Below are 24899 nucleotides of genomic sequence, written 5' to 3' on the forward strand. Positions count from 1 at the left end.
GGGCTATATGTGCCCCCTCAATGTAAAACAAATTTGGCATCCCAGCTTTGGAGGCATGGATGCAGGTTCACTGAGTCTGTGGAAAACTTTGTGTTCTGTGGAATGGACGTGTTGCCTGTGGACGGGGCTTTCTCGTGCCTTCGTGCAGATCCTCAGTCAGAATGAGTAAAGTTTGGAGGCCAAATCAACAAATCTGACTTTACGTCCAGTTTTTGCAGTGCGTATTGTGCACTGTCCAGCTGGAAGAGGCTGCTTCGCTAATAAGGTGGAAGAAACATCCAGATGAATGGCAGCACCTAAGGCTTCGCAGCAGGTTTTTGCATTGCAAGAGATGATCGGAATTGTTCGGTTCATCTTGTTTTTAATGTTATAGCTGATTGGTAATGTATATGCAGATGCACTCAAATGAATACAGTCACACCAAAGTAACTTCACTAGAATAGTCCCCACATCATAAGCCTAAAGGAAATATGAGACAATATGTGAAAACAGAGACGCGCAGACTCGGACAGCTTGTGTACATGAGTGGAACAAAGTGTCCTGGCAGTCAGACCTAGTCGAGGTACTCCAGCTCCAGACACTGCAGCGCATTATTGCTCGCTCTCCTTGAGCTGATCCAAGTTATTTAGTTGATGCGCTGAATAAGTCCCAGCGTCCTTAAATGTGATCGTCTGGAAACTGGCGGGCACACCCTGAGAGGAAATAGGCAATTTTTACACTGGCATTTGAAGCAAAGACACACTGCAGATTTTCAAAGGCTTCCTGTTAATCAGGTGATTGATTCTGGCATCAGTGTAATTTAGTACATTTGCAAAATAAGACTGAAAAGGCAAACTTTAAAAATAACACGGAGATAAAAGAATTGTGCTGTTAAGGCTGTAATATTAGCATTTGCAGAATAAAGTGATTTGTTTTCACCACTTGAGGTAAATTTGAGGTAATTTAAACAAAAATTGTTAAATTATTTAATACAGTATGCACAAAAAAAACTATAAACATACATTTTAAAAATAGAAACTTTAATCAATTAAAGTAATACGAGAAGTAAATAAGGCTATGCTTGCATAATAAAAAGCCAGGAAACCCTGCTCAAGTAGAACTCAAAGCAAGCAAGAACAAATAGGGGTTTTTTAGTCATTAGGTAAATCATATGTGAAAAGGTCAGTTGTTGCACCGATTATGAAGGCCCTGTCACCTCTGCTCTTTTAGCCTGGATCTAGGAGAATAGGGCTGCAAAAGTTATGTGCAGTTACTTCATCAGTAATGAAAAATGAACCGGTACTCAGTGACTTTCTTTACATAAATGTAATTAAGAAGCTGTTACATAAAAATGGCACGGAGTCAGGAATCATGCATGACATGTGTGATAAAGGCTGTGTGAAAAGGTAGATAGGAAACTTTTATTTTATTTTCTTGTGCATTTAAAGCACAATAGAAACACAGCTGATCCAAAACACAAAGAGCAAGCCAAGAGGACAAGAACAACTTTGTGGAATCAGGCCAGATCAGCACGTCTAATAAGTATTGTAATCAAACTGCTTCCTCCTCTTGGTGGAAGTCTGAATGAATGAGATAAAAGAGCAGGTCAACGGGTTTTCCATAAACTGGCTGCAGGTTAGGTCAACCAGGTTTGTAAATCCATGCAGTAACAACAACAGGATATTTTCACAAAGGCATACAGAGAGTCATTTCCCATCACCATCAGTGATCGCCACAACAAACAGCCTCAGTCCACGCACACAGACCAGCTCCACAGAGCTGATCTACATCACTTTATTTTATTTAGAAATGCTGACTGCATTGAATTATATCACATTCTGCAGCCGACTGCAACTAGTGTTGACTAAATGGCTGCCCAGAGCTTGATGGTTGTGCACATTCACCATCCCTTTGATGACAGGGCAATTGTCCAGACGACTGATTGGATCTTTCTGCAAACAGTTGCAGTCTGACTTGGACGGACTGCAATCACTCTTAGAGACATTGTTGAAATTTTGCAAAAAAAACCTGCTAATTTATAAATGCAGACAGACTTGTGACATTTTGCCATCAGTCTGAATGAGTCTTTGACCAATGACCACAGCTCAAAGGGACCCGACTCAATTGGCTGCCTGCAAATGTAATCGTTAAATGTGAATTTCTACCTATACAGATAATTTGGGTTCAAATAGACACTTTAAATGTTCATTGATGACACCAGTGCATAACTATAGACCGTAAACAACTTTTACTGTATTTTCTTTCAGGAAGAATAAATTATCAGCATGGCAGATGCCTCATCTGTTAAATAACTGAGGTCAGTCAGTGTTGTGTATTATTTACCTGCAGGCTGTGATAGCTGCAGGGAGCCAGGCCATTGGATGTGCCACAGTCACGTCTCACCTCTGAGCACAGACTGAGCTGCATGGGGGAGGAAAGTGAGGGATGAGCTGCACAAACTGTTACCACGCAAGGGTTAGACACCTTAAAGAGACAAAGAAGTCAAAGTTAAATCGTGAGAAAAATACAGATGCATGTTTGTGCATAAATATGATGGTGAGCACTGCTGTTTCACACGCACCGTTTGCGAGGCCGGGCTGTGCTGGGATGAATGCATAGAGGGCAAGGAGGTGTTATAAGACAGAAAACAGGGCTGCTGACGCCTGTCCACGGATGCTGAGGTGTGAGGCCACAGGCCAGATGCTGATGTAGATGGAGACTTTGTGTTCCTGCCCAGGCTGTTTGACTTACTTTCCCTCCGTTGGTATTCTATCGGAGATTGAAGAGCTGCAGCAGACAGGAAGATATGTTGCATTATTCAGACAGACCAAACTCTTAAATCAACAGTCGTATAGAAGAAAGACTGAGCTCCGGTACCATTAAGGAAGTTCCTCTGAGTCTCTAATATCTGGACCACATCACTGTGCCAAGCCTGCTGTATATCCGGAGATGATGCCTGCATGATGAAGCGCGTCACACTGCCGTCAGTGCCTCGAGAAGTCAGGACCAGACAGCAGGGATCTTCTTCAGAGTGCTCCTCCACACCAAGGCAGCTTACCTGCAAAACACAACATGCTCATTTTGAACATTAACAAAAGCACTCAACACTCAGCACTCAAATATAATCTCACCTTGATGCTGTTTCTAAAGGTGTACCCCGGCAAAGGGAAACCCTTTTTCTTATCAATTGGCTCACTGAAGATGACCAGCTGCTCAAACAGGAAGACCCGCCTCTCCCTCGCTTTGGACAGGAAGCCACTTTCCTGCTCGCTGACGGAGAAGGTATCCTGCTGGAGCAGCTTCCCCTGAGCCGTGATTTTCCCCTGAGCAGTACATATATCATATACCATTGTCAAAGAACACAAGTCATCCCGGATATGCGTCTTATTTTTTAAAAAACGGCGGATCTTACCTCAAAACCTTGGAGCCTTCCCACATTCATCATATCATTACATCGTTTTGGCACAAAACACATAACCTCCACTGCTCTCTGAGTCAGATGGATAGCAGTGAAAACATAATTTTAGTGTGCGATTGAAATGATAAAGCATTTTATTGGAGTTTCCATTTCATAATGAGCTCGTACCTGCAGCTCCTCCACATCCTTCCCAGCTTTGCTGTAATACTTCAAGAAGTCCTGAAGGTGCCAGTCAATAAGAGATTTATTTTAATTTTCATAAAATAAACTGAAACAACTCGAATAGAAAACTGTAACATAAAGTAAGGAAATAAGGACTTATAATGGTGCAGTATAATAAAAACCTCCTTGTGACTAGGATCAAAATCAGTGGCTGAATTTAAATTTTCATATTTGGCAACCGGTTGCAAAAAACTGGGTGACAGCTGTTTGCAACCAGTTGCCGAACCTTTTGCATTCACTTTGCACAGGTCACCTGGACCTGTGCAAAGTGAACGCACAGGTCACCTGGACCTGTGCAAAGTGAACGCACAGGTCACCTGGATTGAAGGAAACTGTCTCAAAATAATCTTAATCTCCCTCTGCAACCACTCTCAGACAGATTGGAGAAGGTTTTTAAATAGCTGCCCTCTAATTTATAAAAGCAAATGGATTTTCAATAAGTTGCAATCAGCATGAGCCTGAGTACAACTCGTTCGCAAGACATCTTTCTGCAATAGAGAACGTGACTCAACTGGTTACCCGCTAGTTGTATGCAAGGTTGCTGAGAGCCTACTCACAATTTTCAGTTGTGAACGTTTTAATTTAAGTAAATTAACCCTTTTACTATTTAATATTTTGATCATTTTGATGTTTCCTGAATCAAACGAATGACAGATTATTTTAATATTAACATGTAGCAGGTGCCATGCAAGTGAATAGGTCATCTTTTTAAGTAGCAAACCTTCAACAGTAGCTGATACTTCATGATCCTCTGAACAGGTTTGATAAGCAGGTCATTGAGCTGCAGCCTGTGACCCAGCTGTTGTCTGAGATCCTGTCAGAAGACAAAAATGGAAAGAAATGTGAAAAACAAGGGTTTTTTAGGCTGAAAAAGTCATCTCTGCGGACAGAGACCATTGGGCTCTCACCTCAAAGTATGTCTCGATGTATTCAGAGACAATGTGCTCGGACTTGGGTTTGTTCTGACAGTAAACCACATACATGTGAAGACGCCGCTCCTGGAAGTGGAAGAGGGATAATGGAAATTATTACAAATAAGTGTGGAGCAATGAGCAGGGTAAGAATTACACCTTAGTGTCCAAAGCTGAATTAGACATGCTGCAGAAACTTAAAGAAATAAAGATGTTTGGATCGAAAATCAAATCAAAATTATGAGTTTATTCTGTTTATATTCCTGCTGTAGCACAGCGATACGGATGCTCGACTGTAAAGTGCCAATAATCGTTTTCCACACCCTTCCAGTTTCTCCACATTTTGATGTTTTACATCAAAACACAAAATAAAAGTTGCTTTCTTTGTGTTTAATGTTGCCGTTTGCAATGATGATCATCAAATCTTCTGAAGTTTAGAGTAAAAACAACAAAAAAATTTAATAGAGCTCAGAGAGGTGTAGATTCAGCTCCTTTTTACAAACAGCAGGGTCTCAGTGGAAGCGTCTTCGACACTGATTGCTGCCTGTTATTTACCAGCTGCACCTGCAGTCAGCTGATCTACAAAAAGAAAACACATCTGCACAGCAGCAGGCCGAGGCATTACATCACTGGGGACTGTGATGACTAAATGTTCAGACTGAGAAAAAAAAAGGACACTAGTCTCTCACTGATCTTTAGGCTCACATGTTTGATGAAGAGCCGGGCCAGGCTGTCTGGATCACCCACACATTTCTCCAGCTCTCCCAGGAAATAACTGTGTGACACGAAGCACAGAAGGTCAGGCAAAAGCAGCCAACCAGCCAAACACACACACACGTACTCAGAGGCAGGAAACAAACAGCAGCAGGGGGTATGACACATGCTTAACAGCTATGAAACATGAGAAGTTTAGGGGGAAAACTTGTTAAACATAAGAGATGTTCATATTCAGAGGAACTCAGGGGGGAGACATTCTGACTCACTCCTTATGCCAGTCATAGATCTGGTGGATATTTCCAAACACAATCCTGTCCTTTCCTCTCAAGTCCTCAGGAACGCCCTGATTACCCATGGTGGCCATGTAACCCTGTATAAACACAAACATGTATCTAAGTTGCTTATTTCTATACGGGAAATAAACTCCTTTGCTTTTGGTACAAATTAAGCAATGTCAGGTGTTTCTTATATAAATACAAATAAGTAGATCATTTGAGGTGAGGCATACCTGCACTATAAGTCCAAGATCTTCAACATATAGCCTTTCTGTCTCTATCAGCTCTGTTAGCACGTATCTGAAAGACAAACATTAAAAAACATGATGATGATCTCAGGGCTCTGTGCGAAATATCAATCATAGTTAGTCACAGTTCTCTCAGCATAAAGGCATGAAACAAGGGCAAACACATAGCCTTTATCTATAAAAGGGAAAAATGATAAAAGAGCAAGGGGATCATTCCACAATTTGGGGGAAATAATTGAAATCGGACAATTGCCCGTGGTTTTCAAAGGGGCTTTTGGAACTGCCAGGAGCAGCTGGTCCATGGACCTCAGCAATCCTGAGGGGATAAAGAAGTTAGAGAAGTTACAGTATTTGGTATAATGCTTTAGACTTACATGCTCTTCTCTAAAGCAATGTTTCTCTCTTCTTCACTGTCCACTGTACCAGAACACTGGCTGGTTGAGTCATCGGTTACAGTACAGCTGTCCTCCCGTTGCAGAGTGTTGATGCTTTGACTCTAAAACACAAAAGGAAAACATTACATCTTTTGGCATTTCTGTAACATACAGTATTACATTCAATCAGAGAGGTCAGTTGGTTAAAGAGCTCTGGATGACTGTGAAATAAAGAGTAGAAAAGTAACTCTAGGTACTTTTATTCAAGTAGTATTGTAGATACAGCAGTATTTTAATCTGTATGCTAGTTAAAAATTCTGTTACTTCTTCCCCCACTGCAACACAGTGCTGTGGAGCAATCCATTCACACACACTAAAATCATTAGGCTTCATGCACGGCACATCCAAGGCAAGTTTATTTGTATAGCAGTTAGTAATCGCCGCGGGAAACACATCAGTGGGGCAATTTTGAGTAACCTGAGAATAATAAGCACATTTTCTGTGCTGCTGAGGAGAGTGTTGGGCAGACAGCAAGGTTAATAATGAGCAGTTTGTCAAGTCATATACTGTAACTGAGAGCCTGCTAACTGAAAAATGCACAGAAAGCTGTTAAGTAACAAACATCACTCTTCACCTAAAAGCACTGTAATCTAATGTGAATTTAACTGGAATCCTAATTTTTATCTTTTGCCTCAGTGAACAAGAGCCTATTGCAGAATCAGAACATGTTGTCAAGTAGATCAAATGTACATTTTATATTTGGAGAATGATTCAAATGTGTGGAGCTCAACTGGTTTGCAGGGATGCTCTGTTCTGCAATGACTTGCTGTTGTGCTGTCAGATAACTGGTAATGCTCTGAGATCAGGGAGCAGCTCAGCGGCTTCTCCAGCAAACAGTTTAATTTTCTAATTTATTCAAATTACTGAAAGAAAAAGCAGCAAGTACAAGTAGCACATGTACAAAGCACTACTACTTTAGACAATGTATTACACAACATCCCAACTTTCCATAGTATCCTGGCCCGATTCACCTGACAGTGTCCAGACTTTTTGCGTGCAAACAAATTTATGGAGCTGCTCATACATGCTGGTGATTAGTGGTTGTTACTAGTCTCTGCGCCAGGCTAACTGCCTTTTGGATGTTTGTTATACTGACCATACAAACCATGTATCCAATATATTTTCCAAACTATTAAACTACTCTTTTAAAGGGACAGTAAGACTGTTTATAGTAACCCAGGCAGCAGCAGAGTAAACAGTTAATAACTGAAAATAAATATGAAGCTACAGGTATCTAAGCAATGACATTTTTCTGCAGGGCCATGAGTTAAAAAAAGGCTAAAAGTGAGAGCAATCATTTATTAAGAAAAATAATGTGCTTTATGAGTTAAAGGATTAATTTAATCATTTAAAAATTCCTCTTATCACCTTTGCAAAGCTTACAAAACTTTACTCTGTCATCTTTGGAGAACTGTCCAACATCCACAGACCTGTTTCTCACCTTGCCTTTGAGGCTCTTCTTCTAATTTTGGCATGCACTCCGACCTCAACCCTAACCCTGTTAAAGGCTGTTTTCTTTACTTAATTACTTCCAGATGCGATCAACGAAAGCCCACAGGATTCAATCTACTCCACTCCCTCTCAAAGATTACTCAGTACAGTGTAGGGTTTCTGAGAAATATTGTCGGTGCTTTTATATATTTATTTGTGTGTGAGCGTGCACATGAAAAATGCAGCAAAATTGAGTCATAATGCACAAAGGTCAGGTGGTGTATATGAATAGGAGTGCTTTTATATGGGCAGGATGTAGATGGAGACATGTGCAGTGTAAGTGTAATTATGCTTTAAGTTATTCATTATCTGCTACAAGCTCTGCATTACATTATCAGAAGATTTAATAACAAGAGACACTCCATGGAAAATCTGTGGGAAAGTGCAGAGGACTTTACTGTTTTTTGTGTTTTTAAAATATATTCTTAACCAACAAATTGCCCAATTAATTGTTTAATTCACAAATCAAACATTTGCCTTAAAATCTGTCTAATAAAATGTTTTTTATGGCCCAGAAGAGGCAGCGGAGTTTCTATTGATTTGATTTTGCATGATAGAGCTTTAAACTGAATCCATCCATGGCAAGTCAGATTGTGTTCACAGACAATGTTTTCTAGAAGTGTTCCTGACCCATGCAGTAATTTCCATGACAGAATCATGCCTATCTTTCATATAGTACACACAATTCTGATTTGTCCCGTGACCCTTTGATGATATTATGGACTGTAGACGATGACATATTTCATCTCTTTACAATAAGTCTTTACAATTTTACATTGAGGAACATTATTCTGAAATTTTTCCACACGTTTTTGCAAATTGGTGACCCACTGCGTCTTTAAGATGCTATTTTTATACCCAGCTATGTTACAGGTCTGTTGATGCTTAATCTAGGTAGTTTTGTTTTTTTTTTGCTTGTTTTTTCTTTTGATTGTCAAATTGCAGTCCGAGAGTCAAAATACTTTAATTAGTAACATACACAGAGGAAAAAAAATAAACGAAGGGCTCTTGGAGTGTGCATATGAGTGTGTGTTTCTCAAGAATCTTTCATCTGATCTTCTTAACACTTGGCAGGTGTACTCCTGTTGTTCAGTTCTCATATTCTGGCTAAAAGCTGTTTTCTGTTAGGCTTTCTCAACAGTCTGACACACAGCCTGAGAGCAGGAAAGAGAGGCACATGCAGAGTCTCTAACAGAGGAGAACCATTACTTTAAGAACTTACATTTTAATCAGGGAGCTAACATAAGATAAATCTGAATGATACTCTATAGAGCTATGTCTAGCCCCCCACTACAGACTGGTGGCATGTCAAGGGTGTATTCCAGCTTTTAATTGAATTTCAATTCAACTTTTGTATAGTGCCAAATCACAACAACAGTTGCTTCAAGGCATTGCATGTTGTAAGGTAAACACCCTACAGCAGTACAAAGAAATAAGAGAAAACCCCAACAATCATATGACCCCCTATGAGCAAGCACTTTGGCGACAGTGGGAAGGAAAAACTCCCTTTTAACAGGAAGAAACCTCCGGCAGAACCAGGCTGAGAAAGGGGCAGCCATCTGATGCAACTGGTTGGCGTGAGTAAATGATGACAGGACAAAGACATGCTGTGGAAAAGGGCCAGAGATTAATAATAACAAAAAAAAAATAGATGAAGAGAGGTGTATAAACATAGTGAGTGAAAAAGGTGACTGAAGAAGACTCAATGCATCATGGGAATCCCCCAGCAGCCTAGACCTATTGCAGCGTAACTAAAGAAGGATTCAGGGTCACCGGATCCAGCCCTAACTATATACTTTATTAAAAAGAAAAATTTTAAGCCTAATCTTAAAAGTAGAGAGTGTGTCTATCTCCTGAATCCAAACTGGAAGCCGGTTCCACAGAAGAGAGGCCCGAAAACTGAAGGCTCTGCCTCCCATTCTGCTTTTAAATTATTTAGGAGCCACAAGTAAACCTGCAGTCTGAAGGAGATATCCTGGTCAGAAATGACTCCAAGATTCCCCACAATGTTGCTGGAGGCCAGGGTAATGCCATCCTGAGTAAGTATCTGAGTAGAAACAGCATTTCTAGGATTTTCAGGGCCGAGTACAATAACCTCAGTTTTATCTGAATTTAGAAGCAGAACATTTGAGGCCATCCAGGTCTTTATGTCTTTAAGACATAGGTGTCAAACTCTGACCCGTGGGCCAAATTTGGCCCGCAGCCTAATTACATTTGGCCCGCGAAGCCATACCAAATTACTATTAGAGCTGGCCTACTGGTATTATACAGCTAATATATATATTGTTTAGTATTAAGCTTTGCTTGTTCCATATTCAGTTTTACAGCAAAACGTGTTTGAGTCCATAAGAAAAGATTCATTCTTATATCTGGAGGATTAAATATATTTCAATAAATATTAACGTTAGCCCGCGACTTTGTTTCAGTTTTGAATTTTGGCCCACTGTGTATTTGAGTTTGACACCCCTGCTTTAAGACATTTCTGCAGTTTAACTAATTGGTGTGTGTCATCTGCGTAGCAGTGAAAATGTATGCTATGCCTTCTGATGATACTGCCTAAGGGAAGCATGTATAATGTAAACAGAACTGGTCCTAGCACTGAACCCTGTGGAACTCCGTAATTAACGTCAGTGTATGAAGAGGACTCTCCATTTACATGAACAAATTGGAATCTGTTATATAGATATGATACAAACAACTGCAGTGCAGTAACCGTAATACCTACAGCATCTTCTGAGAGCTAACGGGGCTAAGCTACCTGCAAAAAAAACTGCAAAGAGGCTACATTTATTACAAGTATCATTATTACTAAAGGACACCGAGGAGTAACTAAACATCTGACACACAGAAGGAAGGTGCAAGAGGGCCATGCAGCTACCAAGTTGGCTACAAGCTAAGTTAGCGAATCCCTTAAGAAATAGTGAGTGAATACTGTGAATATAATTAGCAGCAACAGAGAGTGTGCTGTAGACTGTAAATGAGTAATTCAAACTTGTTGTGACAATTAAACAAGACTATTTTTTAAATTGCATTGTCACATTATTTTAGTAAGGACTCGTTAACAACAAAAATGTAAAAATGTATATATATTTTACACCAGATACCTTTCCTGTTGCAATCCCCAAGGAAAATAAGAGTTTATGTCTACTTCCGGGGTCTTTTGCTTGTTCTGCAAATACATAAACCACTACAATATAGAGCCACCATGTTAAAGAAATGAGCTCATTGTTTTTTATGTATGAAAGATTCAAAAATATTGACTGATACTTCCGATTTTTAAATCACCAAATATGGGTTGGAATACAAAGCTCTTCATGCACACATGTATGTTTGTGTGTGAATTCAATTATACCTCTAACGTAGTCATCATTTAATGTGTTATGTTGTGGATCAATGTTCAGTCCTTAACTGCCCACAAGTGACACAGATCATTTAGATGACGATGATGGGCTGATAACTCGTGGAATAATAAATGAATTAGTATTGTCATGTTTTGGCATTCCTGCTGTGCTTACTGTGTGAGTTATTTCCTGTTTTATTTTGTTATCCTTGGTTACGACCTCTCAGTTGTACTTCCAACCTTTGTTCTGTTTTTTTCTGGACAACCTGCATTCAATTAGTCAGTCAGTCCCCTGAGAATATATGCCATCAGCTGTCCACGTTTCACTTACCAGACTGACTTGTCTGGATAATAGTCAAGCTTTTGTGCGCATGTTTGTTCCTAGATTTCTCAGTGTATCACTTTTGGGATTTTTTTCCTTTTTTCTGCCCATTTCAGGATTTGTTTTCTTGGATTTTGAGTTTTCCCTGTGTCTTGTGTGTCCTATGTTTGGGTCTTGCTTCTTCTGAGAACCATCATAACTACGCTTTCAAGTATTTATTGCACAAATACACAACAAAATTGTTAGTTGTTTTTTTCTTCATGTGCATCAATGTACCAGGTTGTATTCACAGCATGCAAAAGAAACATTTACTGCCTGTGTCTGATATGGATGAATTTTAAAAGTGTGCTTCTAGCAGAGTTACTTTTATGACTTCTATGAGACCTATTTATGGTGTTTAACTGCTGAGAAAGAAAGAGGCTTTGAATCAGTTGCATTTATAGGTGTGTAAAGACAGGTTAGGCGTAACATCATTACTAGACTCTGTGCGTTTCTGCCTTGCAGGAGGTCCGATAAGTAGCTCGGAGAAGCTGGATGTAAAGGAGAATGAACTGCTGGATTCAACAGGCCATCTTTCCACTCCTGGCAACAAAAATAAACTGTAATTAGGAATAAATATATCATTATACTAATATAGCATATCTCAGTACCGTAAATGAGTTTATATGTCTGTCTTAAATACTAACTGTGTCTCCAGAGGTGAGGATGGTGTAGTTATTGTGCACTTCCATAGGCCTTTGCTGAGTTTCAGTGTGGGAAAGGATCAACATTGGTTGCCTCCCATCTGACCCAAACATCTGCTTCTCGCCTTTCCCCGCTCCACTTCTGGCATCAGAGCTCAGCTTGCGGACGGGATTGGTAAGCCATTTCTTCAGAGTGGTGACAGGGTGCCGTGAGCCTCCAGACGAGGAGTGCGAGCAGGGACTGGAGCCGCCTGAGGCCTGGTGAGGCACAGAGCCCACTGAGGGAGTGATACTGCCATCACTGCCTGCCACAGAGTACGACTCTGCTGCAAAAGGAGCAAGAAAGAAGGGGGGGAAGAGAACATGAATAAAGTCCAGGAGCTAATTGCAGGGTATATCCTCATAGGTCAAATGTTGCAGACAGAATTCTGCACAAAAATGTTCAATTTCCTGTCTTTATCCCACACTGTAACTTCAGTAGCTGCAGCTACTGTACCTACGGGCACTAAATGATTTTAAATACCAGAGCTGGTCTGTTCTCACAAGGAAAGGCTAAATAAATTCAACTGGAAATGTTATAGTAAAAGTTGATTTGCGTGCATTTGTTATGCAAATTCACAGGAAAATGTAGTTAAAGCAATACTTTTGTAAAATAATAATCATTTTTTTAAAAGATCTCTCCTATTTTAACATTCTTTTACTCAACACTATATAATTTGATTTATTTTGTTATGCATTAAAGGAAATACAAACCCAGCACCAGAAAACAGTTGGAGCACTGTGTAAAATGTCAAATAAAAGTAAGCTGCCAAACCATGGATACTATCAGAAGCTTTTCATGGTCTTGCTCTCTTCTGTTTCATGTTTTCCAAGCAGAATTTCAAATTTTGATTTGTCTGACCACAGAACAGTTTCCACCTTGTAGCCTCAGGCAATTTTAAGCGAACTTCGGCCCAGAAAAGCCAGCAATGTTCCTGGATCATATTCACATGTGACTTCTTCTTTGCATCACAGAGCTTTAATCTGCATTTGTGGATGGCACGGTGATTTGTGGAAGTGTTCCTGAGCCCATGCAGTGATTTCCATGACAGAATCATGCCTGTTTTTAAAGCAGTGCTGCCCAAGAACAAAATACACAACATCCAATACTGATTTTCTGCCTTGTCTCTTGCACACAAAGATTTCTCCAAACCCTCTGAATCTTTTAATGATATTACGTACTGTTTACGGTTTACATTGAGGAGCATTATTTTGAAATTGTTCATCCATTTGTAGATTGCAGTTTTTTGCTGATTGGTGAATCTCTGCCCATCTTTACTTCCGAGGAACTCTGCCTCTCTAAGATGCTCTTGTTACACCCAGTCCCAAAACTGATCTGTTGCCAGTTGTTGTGAGCTGTTTGAGGGCCACTAACTTTTCCAGCCTTTTGTTGCTCCTGTCCCAACTTCTTTAAGATGCGCTGCTTCCATCAAATTCGAAAAAATGTTTTATTGTGAATAAAATATCCACTTATGAGATTTACAAATGATTGCATTTTTTTTTCTCAAATTTGGGGAATTGGGGATGTAGTAGTGTAGTAGTATTCACATCATTTAGTTAAAAAAGTAGGTATAAAAAGTTAAAGTTGGCATTATGAAGCAAATGAACTTGTTTATATATCGTGTTATATTATTTATTGTTAGTTAAATATTTTCATGGAAAACTAATGTTTTAGCTTGTCATTGTAGAGCATTTTCTTTAAAAAAAAATAATAAAAAAATAAAGTGGCAACTATGTCAGAACTCTTCTGGTAAATATAGCTAGTGACCCCCGGATATATATCATGTTCATAGGATCAAACCTTTCTGATAACACAAATTAAAGCATTTTAAAATAGTCACAACTGAGATCATCATGTTTGCACTGAATGTTCTCAGTCAGCAGCTCAGCCTGGACCAGTACCAGAGATGACACCATTTAACACCACAGCTGGATCTTGTTTCCAGCTTTAAGTCTCTCCACTGTGGAAACTGGTATCAAATCGTGAACCACACGGTTTTAATCAAGAGCTGCAACCTTAAAATTTCACTCTGTTTTGCTGATCATAGCAAAATGAAATCTTTCAGGAGCCCCATTTTGTCATTTTGGATTCTTCCCAGAAGCCACTCTTCCCTGTCAGCACATTTATGTAAGCTGTAATCATAATAACAAGCTTTCTAGAAGCCAGTGGAAAACTGGGTCAGCCATTTGCCAAAACTGCCTGATGCAGCCATTAAACAAGACACCATACTGACAATAAAATACTAAATCATGTGGGATTTTTTTTTTCCTGTTCCATTTTAACTCCTTTTATTTTAAAAAAGACTGGAAAAAAACTGTTCCCTGTGTACAAAAACAGACAAATATTAAATGCACTATTCATGATATTTGCACGATTAGTGATACCGACTGATGCTTTCAGCCGGCATGAAGATATCCTACAAAACAAAACAATACATTTAATGGAGGCTGCATTCAAGTAAGATTATATACTAAAACAATTGTCTGCTGCTTTATTCGTGCAGTGAATAACACAAGCCGATTTCTGTAATGGGATGATTTAGACAGAGGGGAGGTGTTTGTGTCTGTTTAGAGTTTGGGATTGTTGACACGTTCAGAGATGAACTTGTCAACAGCTTGCTTATATTCTAAATGAACATGCTGACCAAAAATAATGGAAGAGTCTGGAAATGTAAAAGAAATAATGGTGAATCCAAAACAAGATGAATTTAGAGGATGAAGAACACAGAAAATAGATGCATGAGAAGGTGAGAACAAGAAGTAAAACAGCTAGAAGACATTATCCAGTACTAACAATTCGGTTTATAACGTTCTTCTCTTTATGTTAAAAACAAACAAACAAACTGTGGAACAGCGGTAAGCAAGCAAGTTCAGGGTTCAAATCTGACTGACGCTTGCATATTTTCACTGTGCCTTCATGGGTTGGATGCTTTTCTGTGTCCCTTTCTCATCAGTACTGTCGCAGATGTCGACCCTGTCCGGGTGTACCATGCATGTTGCCCACTGTCAGCTGGAAACTACTAAGATGACAAGTTAGGATAATGAATGCATATATTAGTTCTCTGGACCACAGCAGAGTCACATCACTGGTGAGTGCTACAGCCAAAATCACGCACAGTATAAAATGATGTTTTTTTCAGTTAATTTTTTTTATTTTCAAAGCAGATGTTTCAATCAGTTAAGTGACTGCAGCATCTTTATTCAGCATCTCAACAACTATGTGATCCAAATAAGTACAGAACAAATTCAAACGAGTCACTACAAACAACCCCGAGCAGAGACTGCCATCTGGTCTCCTTTTTTTTTTTAAATAAAAAAAAAAAACAACTATCAAGGTCATTCATGAATGCTGTCAACCACCCCAACATCTGTTAAAATGAGGTATGTACAAATCACTGCTCGTTTTTCTGCAAATACACTAACATTTACCCTGAAATGACTCTTAGTATTCATAGTGGCTTCTCTGACACCCAGATCAGCGCTGAGCTGAGCAACTCAGCCGGTCATGTTTGTTTAAAATTGTTATGTAAGGTGTCATTTTCCAACAGAGCAACAGCTGGACCACCATCAGGACTTAAGGGAGTGTTTGAAGTGCATGCAAGGATGCATGCTGCTAATGCATCCACGCATTCAGACATTACAGACATAAGATTTTTATTTTAAATACATAGTTTTATATTCAGTTTAAAACCTGTTGATTTAAACTGTAACATTAGCAACTATTTTCAGGTGGTTTCACAACATAAATGCTCAACAACATACAGATCCATGGATAGATGAGAGTTTGGAAGAGGATAATTTTCTCTGCATCCATGCCCAGATGGAAGGAGATGACAGTAAATGAGACCAAAACATTAAGGAGGGGTCACTCACTCCAACAGTAATCCTTTCTGGTGCATTTTACTACAGTATGGAGTTTGATATGTGAGGGCAGAAACTGACTCACTGAACTGGAGTAGACCATCTGGGTAGTTGTGGATTATTTCTAAAGCTTCTAGTGAGTCAGCAAATCTTACCCCAGTTGGAATCACATCGAGAGTCATTCATAGTCAGTTATCAAGGAAAAGGAGGCCAATTGACCTTTTTTGAGCATTTAACTTGCTACTTTGATGTTTTTCCACTTTAAAGAAGTGTAGGTCCTCCCATTCTCTAGTTTTATAGTTAGTCTCCTGACCAGTGTCAGCACTGACCACATTTCCTTGATGTGTGCACAGAAAGAATAACTGAATAACTTTTGCAACTGAGTGTTCAAATAACTCACTTAAATATTTTGAATTAGTACCATGTCTGGCTCACAGTGAGTGACAGCAATCGGTACATATTATCTAATTCTAATTTTCTAATGCTTTAAAAATTATGTTAAACATTTTGCAACATAACTGAACGCTTAATTACAGTTAAAGTTACAGTTAACATCATAAAGTATTATCCATCCAGGAAATTAAATTGATTGTATAATTTGATAGAAAATCTCTCCTAATAATCAGATGCCAACATGCGCTTTCATTTATTTAATTTATTTATTCCAGTAAAATAGATTTAAACAGGATCTGATCGAGACCTACCTGTGCACAAAATACACACCTGTTTAGACATGAGCCGCAACTTAAAGCCCTGTTTATTTAATTCATAAAGACCTCATAGTACCATATTATACAAACTGATCACTTTGCTCTCAGACTGCTGGTTTACTTGTGGTTCCTAGAGTTTCTAAAAGTTGATGGGAGCCGGAGCCGGAGCCTTCAGCGATCAGGGCCCTCTCCTGTGGAACAAGCTCCCAGTTTGGATTCAGGAAACAGACATCCAGGAAACAGGATCAGGTGACCATAGGCCATCCTTTAGTTATCCTGCTCTTATAGGCTCAGACTGCTGCAGGTCCTCTTAGCACTTCTTCTCCACTCACCATTTTCCCTCCCTATGTGTTAATACACCACAGCAGCGAGTCACTACATGCATTTTTCCCCCACAAGGTTTGTTTTGTCCCGTCTCCCTCTGCTCTCTCTCTCTCTGCTGTTTTCTTTCCTGTCACCCCTCCAACCAACCACAGCAAACAGCTGCCCCTCCCTGAGTCTGCCAGAAGTCTCTTAAAAGGGAGATGTTCCTTCCCACTGTCACTTGCTCATAAAGGGTGGTCTGACTGTTGGTAACACTGTAGGGTCTTTGCCTTACAGTAAAAAGCACCTCATGGATTGCTACAAAATAAACTTGAATTGAACTGAATTTTGAATTACATTAATTTTACATGAGTGTAAATTAATTCTGCATGGGAAGTTCACTACAATATCAAACCATGAAAGATCCACAATGGAACAAAACAGTGTGTCAGCAGCACGTACACAACTTCCTGCATAAAGTCTTACAGCAAGATATTAACTTATTGTACACATGAAGTGCAATAAGTGATGATTTAAGACACAGACTGTGGGTTCCCCTCAGTGCTTGGATTACCTAAGAATAAAAAATAACTTTGAACTAACCCGCTTTTACTCATACTGGTTACTTACACACACTGTTCCTGCTAACGTCTATTGCTAAATACACGAGCTACACAGCGTACGCCATCTTGCCTCATTGTAGGTAAGGTTAAGGACAGAGTTTAGAGTGAAAAGATAAAAAGTAAGCATCACATTGACCATTGAGCACATACCAGAAGCACACATTATTGTTTGCATCGTGTAGCTAATGGTTCCCAACAAACACTGATGTAGAAATATATCACAACCGTGTTTCCTGTTCCATGATTTTAGGGCATTGTTTGTGTAAAATATGCACTATAAATAAAACTGCTTTGTCTTAGAGAAGACTGAAACCTTCCCTTGCTGCAGGTACTGTTTAACTTTATGCTGTGATGTAAATCTGGTTAAAATCAGACATTTAGTTCAGCAGGAAACATACCATTACCCAAAAAAGTGTAAGATGGCTAAGTGAGTGTGTAAACTCCTGTATATGGAGGTGATCTGTGAAACTAGACACTTTCATGCTTGTTACTCATCGGGTTTACTTCTACACATGCTGGCAAGGATGATGTCACACACACTGGCTAATTGGCTATTAATCAAGGCAGTTTCTGCGCCACAGTGAAAGAATGTCTTGTGACACACCGAAAACTGTAGATTTCCAAGCAAGTTACCCAAAAATACTTTAACTGGAAGTGTTTCTCTGTCTTTATAAATAGCACTTGGACATTGTGCCAAATGAAATGAGCAATCAGTGAGTAGGATCACAGAGTGAAGGAGAAGAAGGAGGTCTTGTAAAATAAAGGAGAAATCTCCATACCAAACAAGATAAACACTATAAAATGAGAAGAAAAAAAATGCTGAATAAATAAAAGGCATGAGCAAAAAGATGTTAAAAAGCAGTTAGTGTTTTAGTGTCATCTATGACTAATCCACAAATAGAAAACAGATATTTTTAGAAATGTCTAGAGGGGGGTGGCGGGGGAGGGGGGGGGGGGAATCACATCACTAAGAAGATGAGTATCCCAAAGGAAATCAGGAGGTGAGAAAGTGAGGCAATGCAACGCTGCTTTCATTTTCACATTTTACATGCCTGTTTGCAGGGTCTGCCACAGTGCGGAGAGCTGCCCTGTAATCACTTCCTGAAACAACTGGAACAACAGAGGATTTAAGGGTTGCAGTTGTGGGACATGGCTCTGTGTCTATGCATGTGCCTTTGTGTGTGCATGTCTTAATATGTGTGTATTTACAGCCGCATTAGCTATGAGGCAGTGTCACAGTATTAGGGGAATGATTTTTTCTACATAGAACAGCACTCAAAAATGCATCCAACGTGAGAAACAACCAGATGAGAATTTTTTTTCTTTTCTAGCCATGGCTATGGGCATATCCACCTAATCTCAGTAAACTAATCCTTAATCAAACAAATAAGGAAATCCAGTGAAATGCAGTTTGTTTGTCAAAGGCTTTTTGTGGAAGTGATTCATTATTTGAGCCAACGAGAAAACAAGGGAATTTCTACAGCAACCCACACAACACAGGTATGTCATAATGAAATAAGGACTTAGTCAGAACCCCTTGGCATCAAATTTTAATGCATCGAGTACCCTTACGTGTTATTGTTCAGTGTGCAAGGTTAATGTTGCAAATGTTCCAATGATGCAAAGGGCCATATTTTAACACAAACCACAATGCTTTCTTAAATCTAACCAAGTCACCTTCATCCCTAAATCAAGCCATGGACTAGTAAATGACATAGTGGGGGTATTCTGAGAACATGGCCCTGATCCAGGAGCTCACACCTCACACCACAGCAAGGCTGGGCCCAGCAGACGTCATTTACTAACAGTGCACTCGGACAATATTTAAGACAAAATGTAAACAGCTGTTATTAGTAGCAGTAGTAATCGTAGTAGTTATAGTGGTAGTAGTTTTAAAGACTTCCTAAATATACTAGGACAGCCAGACCTTGATCATTTTTTCATGCGCATGGTCACAGTATGAAAAACTGGATAAGATATGCCCTGACATCCTCAAGCATCTCGATGTATCTGCTGCAATACTGCATGGAGTTCTGAAATAGTGCCAATGGTTAGCAGACCGAAGAGGTGGTCCCCCTTTTTAAGCGAGGGTGCTGCAGAGTATGTTCCAGCTTCAGGGGATCACAGTCCTCAGCCTAGGAAGGTTTTTACCATGTTACTGGATAGAGGAGTCTGTTAACTGAACCTTTGAGTCAGAAGGTTTAAAGTTTAAACTTATTGGTTTGGAAAAGGCATATCTCTGTGCTATTTGGTCCATGAATAACTGTTGTGAGAGCTTGGTCCAGATTCCAAGGATTAAGACTAGCTCCCAGTTGTGTAGGACTTTAAATGCTTTCCCTTTGTCAGAGATTCTGTTCATAATTTGTATGGACATGACATTTTAGGGGCAAAGGGTTTACCCTATGGTCATGTTAGCTTCACTGACCAATGACCTCCAGCTCACACTGGGGTGTATGTACTGTATGTGTGAAGAGGCTGGGATGGGAATTAGGACTTCCCAGACAGAGGGCATGGTTCTCAGTGAGAATGAGTTGCTACCCCCAGTGGAGGAGTTAGAGTATCTTGTGGTCACAAGTGAGGGAATCGTTGTGGTGAAGAGACAGCTGAGTGTGAAGTGAAAGCTGCTTATTAACTGATTGATCTACAGTCCTGCCCTGACCTTTGGATAACAAACTGTTGGTAGTCACCAAAAGAATAAGACCGTGGATACAAGCAGCAGAAATGAGTATCCTTCGAAGGGCATCTGGGCTCTTCCAAGGTCAGGAGATAGCTTAGGAACTCAATCATTCCGGAGGAGCTCAGCTCAATCAAAATGAACCAGTTAAGGTGGTTTGGGCATCTGGCTAGGGTGCCTCCTAGGGAGATGTTTCAGGTTCCACCCCAGGGTGGACCAAGGACACGCTAACGAGATTATGTCTCTCAACTGATTTTGGAATGTCTCAGTATCCCAAAAGCAGGTAACATTCAGATAATTTTTTTGAAAAACATCCTTCTTGGCAGTTTACCTCCATCCATAGGATTATGATGATCTTCTAACAGGTGAAGTCGAGGGAAGAGATTTTTGGTTGAAAAGTTTGCATAACTTTTCACCTGAAACTTTCCTGTTTCCTGTTTTCCCGTACAATGAAATGGAAAATATTAATAATTACCCGAAACCGAACAGATGAAAGATACATGCAAATAATTAAAAGATTAAAAATCAAAAGTAAATGAGGAAGGATCGATGGTCTTTATTATATTGTATAACTGAATAAAAGCTCTTACTTTGCAGTGAAACTACAGAGTCTGAATGCATCTCCTCATATTACAAAATATGAACACTCTGCAACATCTTGCAGACACCGCAACAACAGATGAATAAACCTGCAGTAAAACTTCTACGTACCTCTGGCTTTGACAAAGCAGCAGCCACATTTGCTGAGTAGTTTTCTAAACAGGTGCTGACACCCACACCCTCGGTGATGGTGACTCCCTCTCATGGTGATGCACTTCTGCCGGTCCATTCAACACCATCAGAAATAGGCATAGTGCTGAGCACACACACACACACAGAAGCACATGCACACATGCACACACACTATTTCTGTGGTAATCCCCGCAGGAGAGAGGAAAAGTGTACACAGAGCTTCACAGCCATATTCCAAATTCGAGCAACAACACCTGATGGGGAAAAAAACTCCACCACTATCCCATGATTTGATGGCAAATCGCAGGAAAACCAGAGAGGCTGTTGAGGGCTTCGGCTTATGAGCCTCTCTGCGCTGGGAGATAGTGGGCAAAGATTATGAGAGGGACCAAAAGTAAGTGAGGGAGCGACAGAGGGGCAGGGAAGGGGAGGGGCCCTGATGAGGGAGGGATGGTAGCGAGCATGCTGTGCTGCTGCACCAGCATCTGTTTTCCAGTCCCTCCTCTCAGCCTCTCCCCTCCCCTCCTGATCCACTCTCGCTTCACACCTCCTTCATCAGCTTCTATTATCAGTGTTTGCTCTCTGCTTACCATTAGCAGGCATGAATAACAACGAGCATGAACTTTTCCACTGAACAGGCAAACAGTCATTTTCATTAGGCAATGCCTGCCTGTTGACTGGTCCACGTTTGGTCTGGGCTGGGTTAGCAAGAAAGAAAGTACACTATAAATCATGTTTTTCAAAGGAAGAAGTGCTTATTTGAATAATTTTGATGTTGACAACTATTTGCTACAAATTTGTTACCAATTAATCTCAGGTGTTCCCCACTTCCAGATTACAAAAACTATTCTACTTCTACTATTCAACACCACTTGACTCCAAAGGTTGCAGACCGTGGACTCTTAGTTAAAACAAATCACTCAGCTAAAGTAATAAAAGCTGAGAACACATTGTGTGCCATCACAACCTACTAAGAGACAACAAGCTGCAGATTTGGAAACACATCAACGACCCACATTTGTGTATTTCAGGAGTAGAGGGGAAAAAGTGAGAAAGTGTGAAAAGAAATACCACAAGCAGTCATAATTTCGTTTAAAGTCTATAAAAAAAAAAGCACCCCCAGTTACTCAAATGGGCCCGCACTCTCAGCTTAATCTACGATTTATGTTTTCAAAACTTTTAACTAAACCATTCTCTCAAATCAGTATGACAGCCTACTCTTCCCCGCTCGCCACCCGTCGATACCAAAGCACTGCCGTGGAAAAGCCAACATATGAAAATATCCTGCACACAGCCCACCGAGGTAGCTAGATGGAGGCGGACCGATTCAATCTCAAAGCCAAGATTAAGTATTCTTGACGAGATGATCTTACGAGCACAGCTGTCCGTGCTCGCAGCGGTGACTCAAGAAGATTTACGGGTAAACTCGCATGATCCCAAATGTGGACAAAGTCAATGAAGAAGGGGGAGAAAAAAGGAATAGAAGAATTTGACACAGCTTCATTTTTTACTATATGCAAACTGCACAGTTTCACACACACATGCAAACCAACATTCACACATGACCAGTGCAAATGATGACATCTCAGTCCACAGAGGGGGAAATTACGGCTGCAAAAATGTCAAAATGCTCTCGTTCTGCCGGCCGTCGAGTTAAGCTTTTAAAAACTCTGCTGAGACGATGATCCCTCTGAGCTGAACTGCACTAATCCCGCCACAATTTAGGATTACAGTCCGTGCGTGCATGTGTATGTCAGCTTGCGCATGCCTAATCAGTCAATATCTAATCACCAGAATAACATAATGTGGGGTTGCATTCGGTGTTTATTTTGGTGTGTCAATTCTAACTCTTGTGCATGCGTTGCTTTTCTGTCAAACAGCTCCCCACTATGGGTGATGTAAGAGTTGCACCCAGCAGCAAACAGTGTGTGCAAATCACTCACTACTCACTTTATAGCAAGTATTGACTATATAGACATTTTATAGCACTTTCACTACACTACCTGAATTCAAAGTATCCCACAATTCCTCGTTAAATGCCGTGTACAACCAGTGGTCACTCCCCAACCACTGTATAGTATCATGGATCAAAAATGGCAGACAGATGAGAGGAAAGAAAGGAGCACATGACACTGCGGTACCTTTGCAACCTGCGGTCACAGGTGACTTCCTGGCCCACTTCTCCCGAGTCCATATGTCCCGGCTATGACCATGCAACAACATTTTCTCCCTGCTGGTGTCTGAAATCTTATACATGGAAAAGACAAGCGAGTGATCAGTGAAGGGAATTGGATTTGTATTTTGATACATATATATGTGATAGATTAGGGGGGTAGGTAGATCCTACCAGACAGAGCTAATTATACCAGGCTAACACTCTGTTTCACCTCTCCTCCACCCCCTGTCTCTCTTATTTTTGCTTCAGCTTAAGTGGGTTCTTATCTTATCTGTGGAATTTCTCTTAGAGAACAAAAACGATCAGGAGAGTGGATGGTATCACAGCCTGGGGTCAATGATGTTCACTCAAGTTAAGCCAGGGTAATTGAATCTTAATAGTCAGCTTCTAGCCTACAAAACAAAAATGCAGAATGCAGCTAGATTTGCTGATCACCACCCCAACAAGTCTTACTGCATGACATGTGAGAAAGATCACATGCAGCTTATTTCATTTGAATAGATTTTTTTAAGGAAACCACACTGCTCTGCATGTTGTTGTCTTTGCATTTATGACAAATTCGAACGTGTGGCCATAAAAACAGCAAGAAGCGCGTGTCTGCATGCTGGCTAAATGACTAAGGCTCAGGATTTGGTTTTCCATAACAGATGACGAATTAAATTAAACTGAAATGAGCCCTATTTTAGGGCAAAATAGTAATAATAATTTTAATAATAATGTTAATTTGTTTGCACTCATATTAGCAAGAATGGAATCACTTTTAATGGATTTTGGAAGAAATTACATTTATGTGATTCTTTGCATTAGAAATCTAAAGACTACATGGCAAAGAGAACAAGATTTGAAAACAAAAAATATATAATTTGAATCAAATAATAGTTGCAGTTTTTGAAAAATTACTTATTTTCCTGTATTGAGATGTCTTCTTGTGTTATGTAATTCAACATCCATTATACTGGATAATATTTGACATAAATTAATACCTAATTAAACATTTGTTCAAAAATATGCTGATATATACATAAGATTTTATATGAGACCATTTCCTTTTATGTCACACGGGTACTCACTTTATCAAGCTTGTATTCCAGAAGTTCTTCATTCCTCCCTTTTTCCAAAGTCTTCATTTTTCTTCCTCTTGAGCTTCTTCTATCATTGCATCATCTTTCTTCACTTGGTGCTGTACTCTTTCCCCTCATTAAATCATCCGTGCGCCAAGTTTTGGACTTTAATCAAAGGTAGAAAACAAGTTAAGCTTAGGCTTCAGAGAAACATCCAACTCATCCTGCCTGACAAAAAGACAAAAGCAGACAGCTTAAACTTTGCAGCGGGTCTCCTGCGGGAAGATGAGGACAGCTGGTCAATTTCAGTGGGATTTCTCCTTAGGCCGCTCTGGATTAGAGAGGGTCAAGCCATCCAGACAGGTCCTGCCATGTCCAGCAGATTCCTTGGGCTAATTTCAGACTGTTACTGCATTCCCAGAACAAAAAAATATACTCAGAATAGTTTATTAAAAACCTCAACTGTCTTATTATTATAATTATTATTATGATAAAGAAACACAGACTTACTGCCTTTTCTTTTAAACCAGATTTGATTTAACACTTTTATTCCAGTTTGTGCTCTGAGGTAATTCCTGGAATGTAAACAATCCACAGATTTAAATCATGCCAATGAAGTTTGTATATCCCATACACTTCTATCACAGATGTAGGATGTCATCACTTTCACTCTGCTGTGA

At 39.9% G+C, this 24899-nt stretch overlaps 1 protein-coding gene across 5 annotated transcripts; it reads right to left on the reverse strand.

Moving 5' to 3' along the window:
* Window positions 1–581: 581 nt before the first annotated feature.
* Window positions 582–24527, reverse strand: arhgef25b (Rho guanine nucleotide exchange factor (GEF) 25b). 5 transcript variants are annotated; one of them, XM_080890844.1, is made up of 17 exons: window positions 24229–24527; window positions 23124–23229; window positions 12044–12366; window positions 11835–11939; window positions 6145–6266; window positions 5756–5822; window positions 5514–5617; window positions 5236–5305; window positions 4528–4617; window positions 4341–4433; window positions 3566–3616; window positions 3392–3469; window positions 3111–3302; window positions 2857–3037; window positions 2561–2766; window positions 2323–2400; window positions 582–692 (listed from the first exon to the last, which is right to left on the reverse strand). In XM_080890844.1, exons 1-17 carry the CDS (start codon window positions 24283–24285, stop codon window positions 591–593), a joined length of 2025 nt encoding a protein of 674 aa, XP_080746970.1. In that variant the 5' UTR covers window positions 24286–24527; the 3' UTR covers window positions 582–590. The 5 variants fall into 5 exon arrangements, with proteins under 5 accessions (XP_080746970.1, XP_080746967.1, XP_080746966.1 ...); XM_080890841.1 differs by having other exon boundaries at window positions 2323–2463; window positions 12044–12363; window positions 24229–24526; XM_080890840.1 differs by having other exon boundaries at window positions 2323–2463; window positions 24229–24524.
* Between the last annotated feature and the right edge of the window lie 372 nt (window positions 24528–24899).

Source organism: Rhamphochromis sp. 'chilingali' (genome assembly GCF_963969265.1).
Source record: "Rhamphochromis sp. 'chilingali' genome assembly, chromosome: 9".
In the NCBI taxonomy this organism is placed as follows: Eukaryota; Metazoa; Chordata; class Actinopteri; order Cichliformes; family Cichlidae; genus Rhamphochromis; species Rhamphochromis sp. 'chilingali'.

Excerpts from the sequence above, each read along its gene's own strand:
- arhgef25b (XM_080890840.1), bottom strand. The coding sequence starts at position 24,285 with ATGAAGACTTTGGAAAAAGGGAGGAATGAAGAACTTCTGGAATACAAG. Across the intron at positions 12,367-23,123 it reads TGTGACCGCAGGTTGCAAAG|CAGAGTCGTACTCTGTGGCA; the intron begins GTACCGCAGTGT and ends CTCCTTTTGCAG. Across the intron at positions 4,434-4,527 it reads ACATCGAGACATACTTTGAG|GATCTCAGACAACAGCTGGG; the intron begins GTGAGAGCCCAA and ends GTCTTCTGACAG.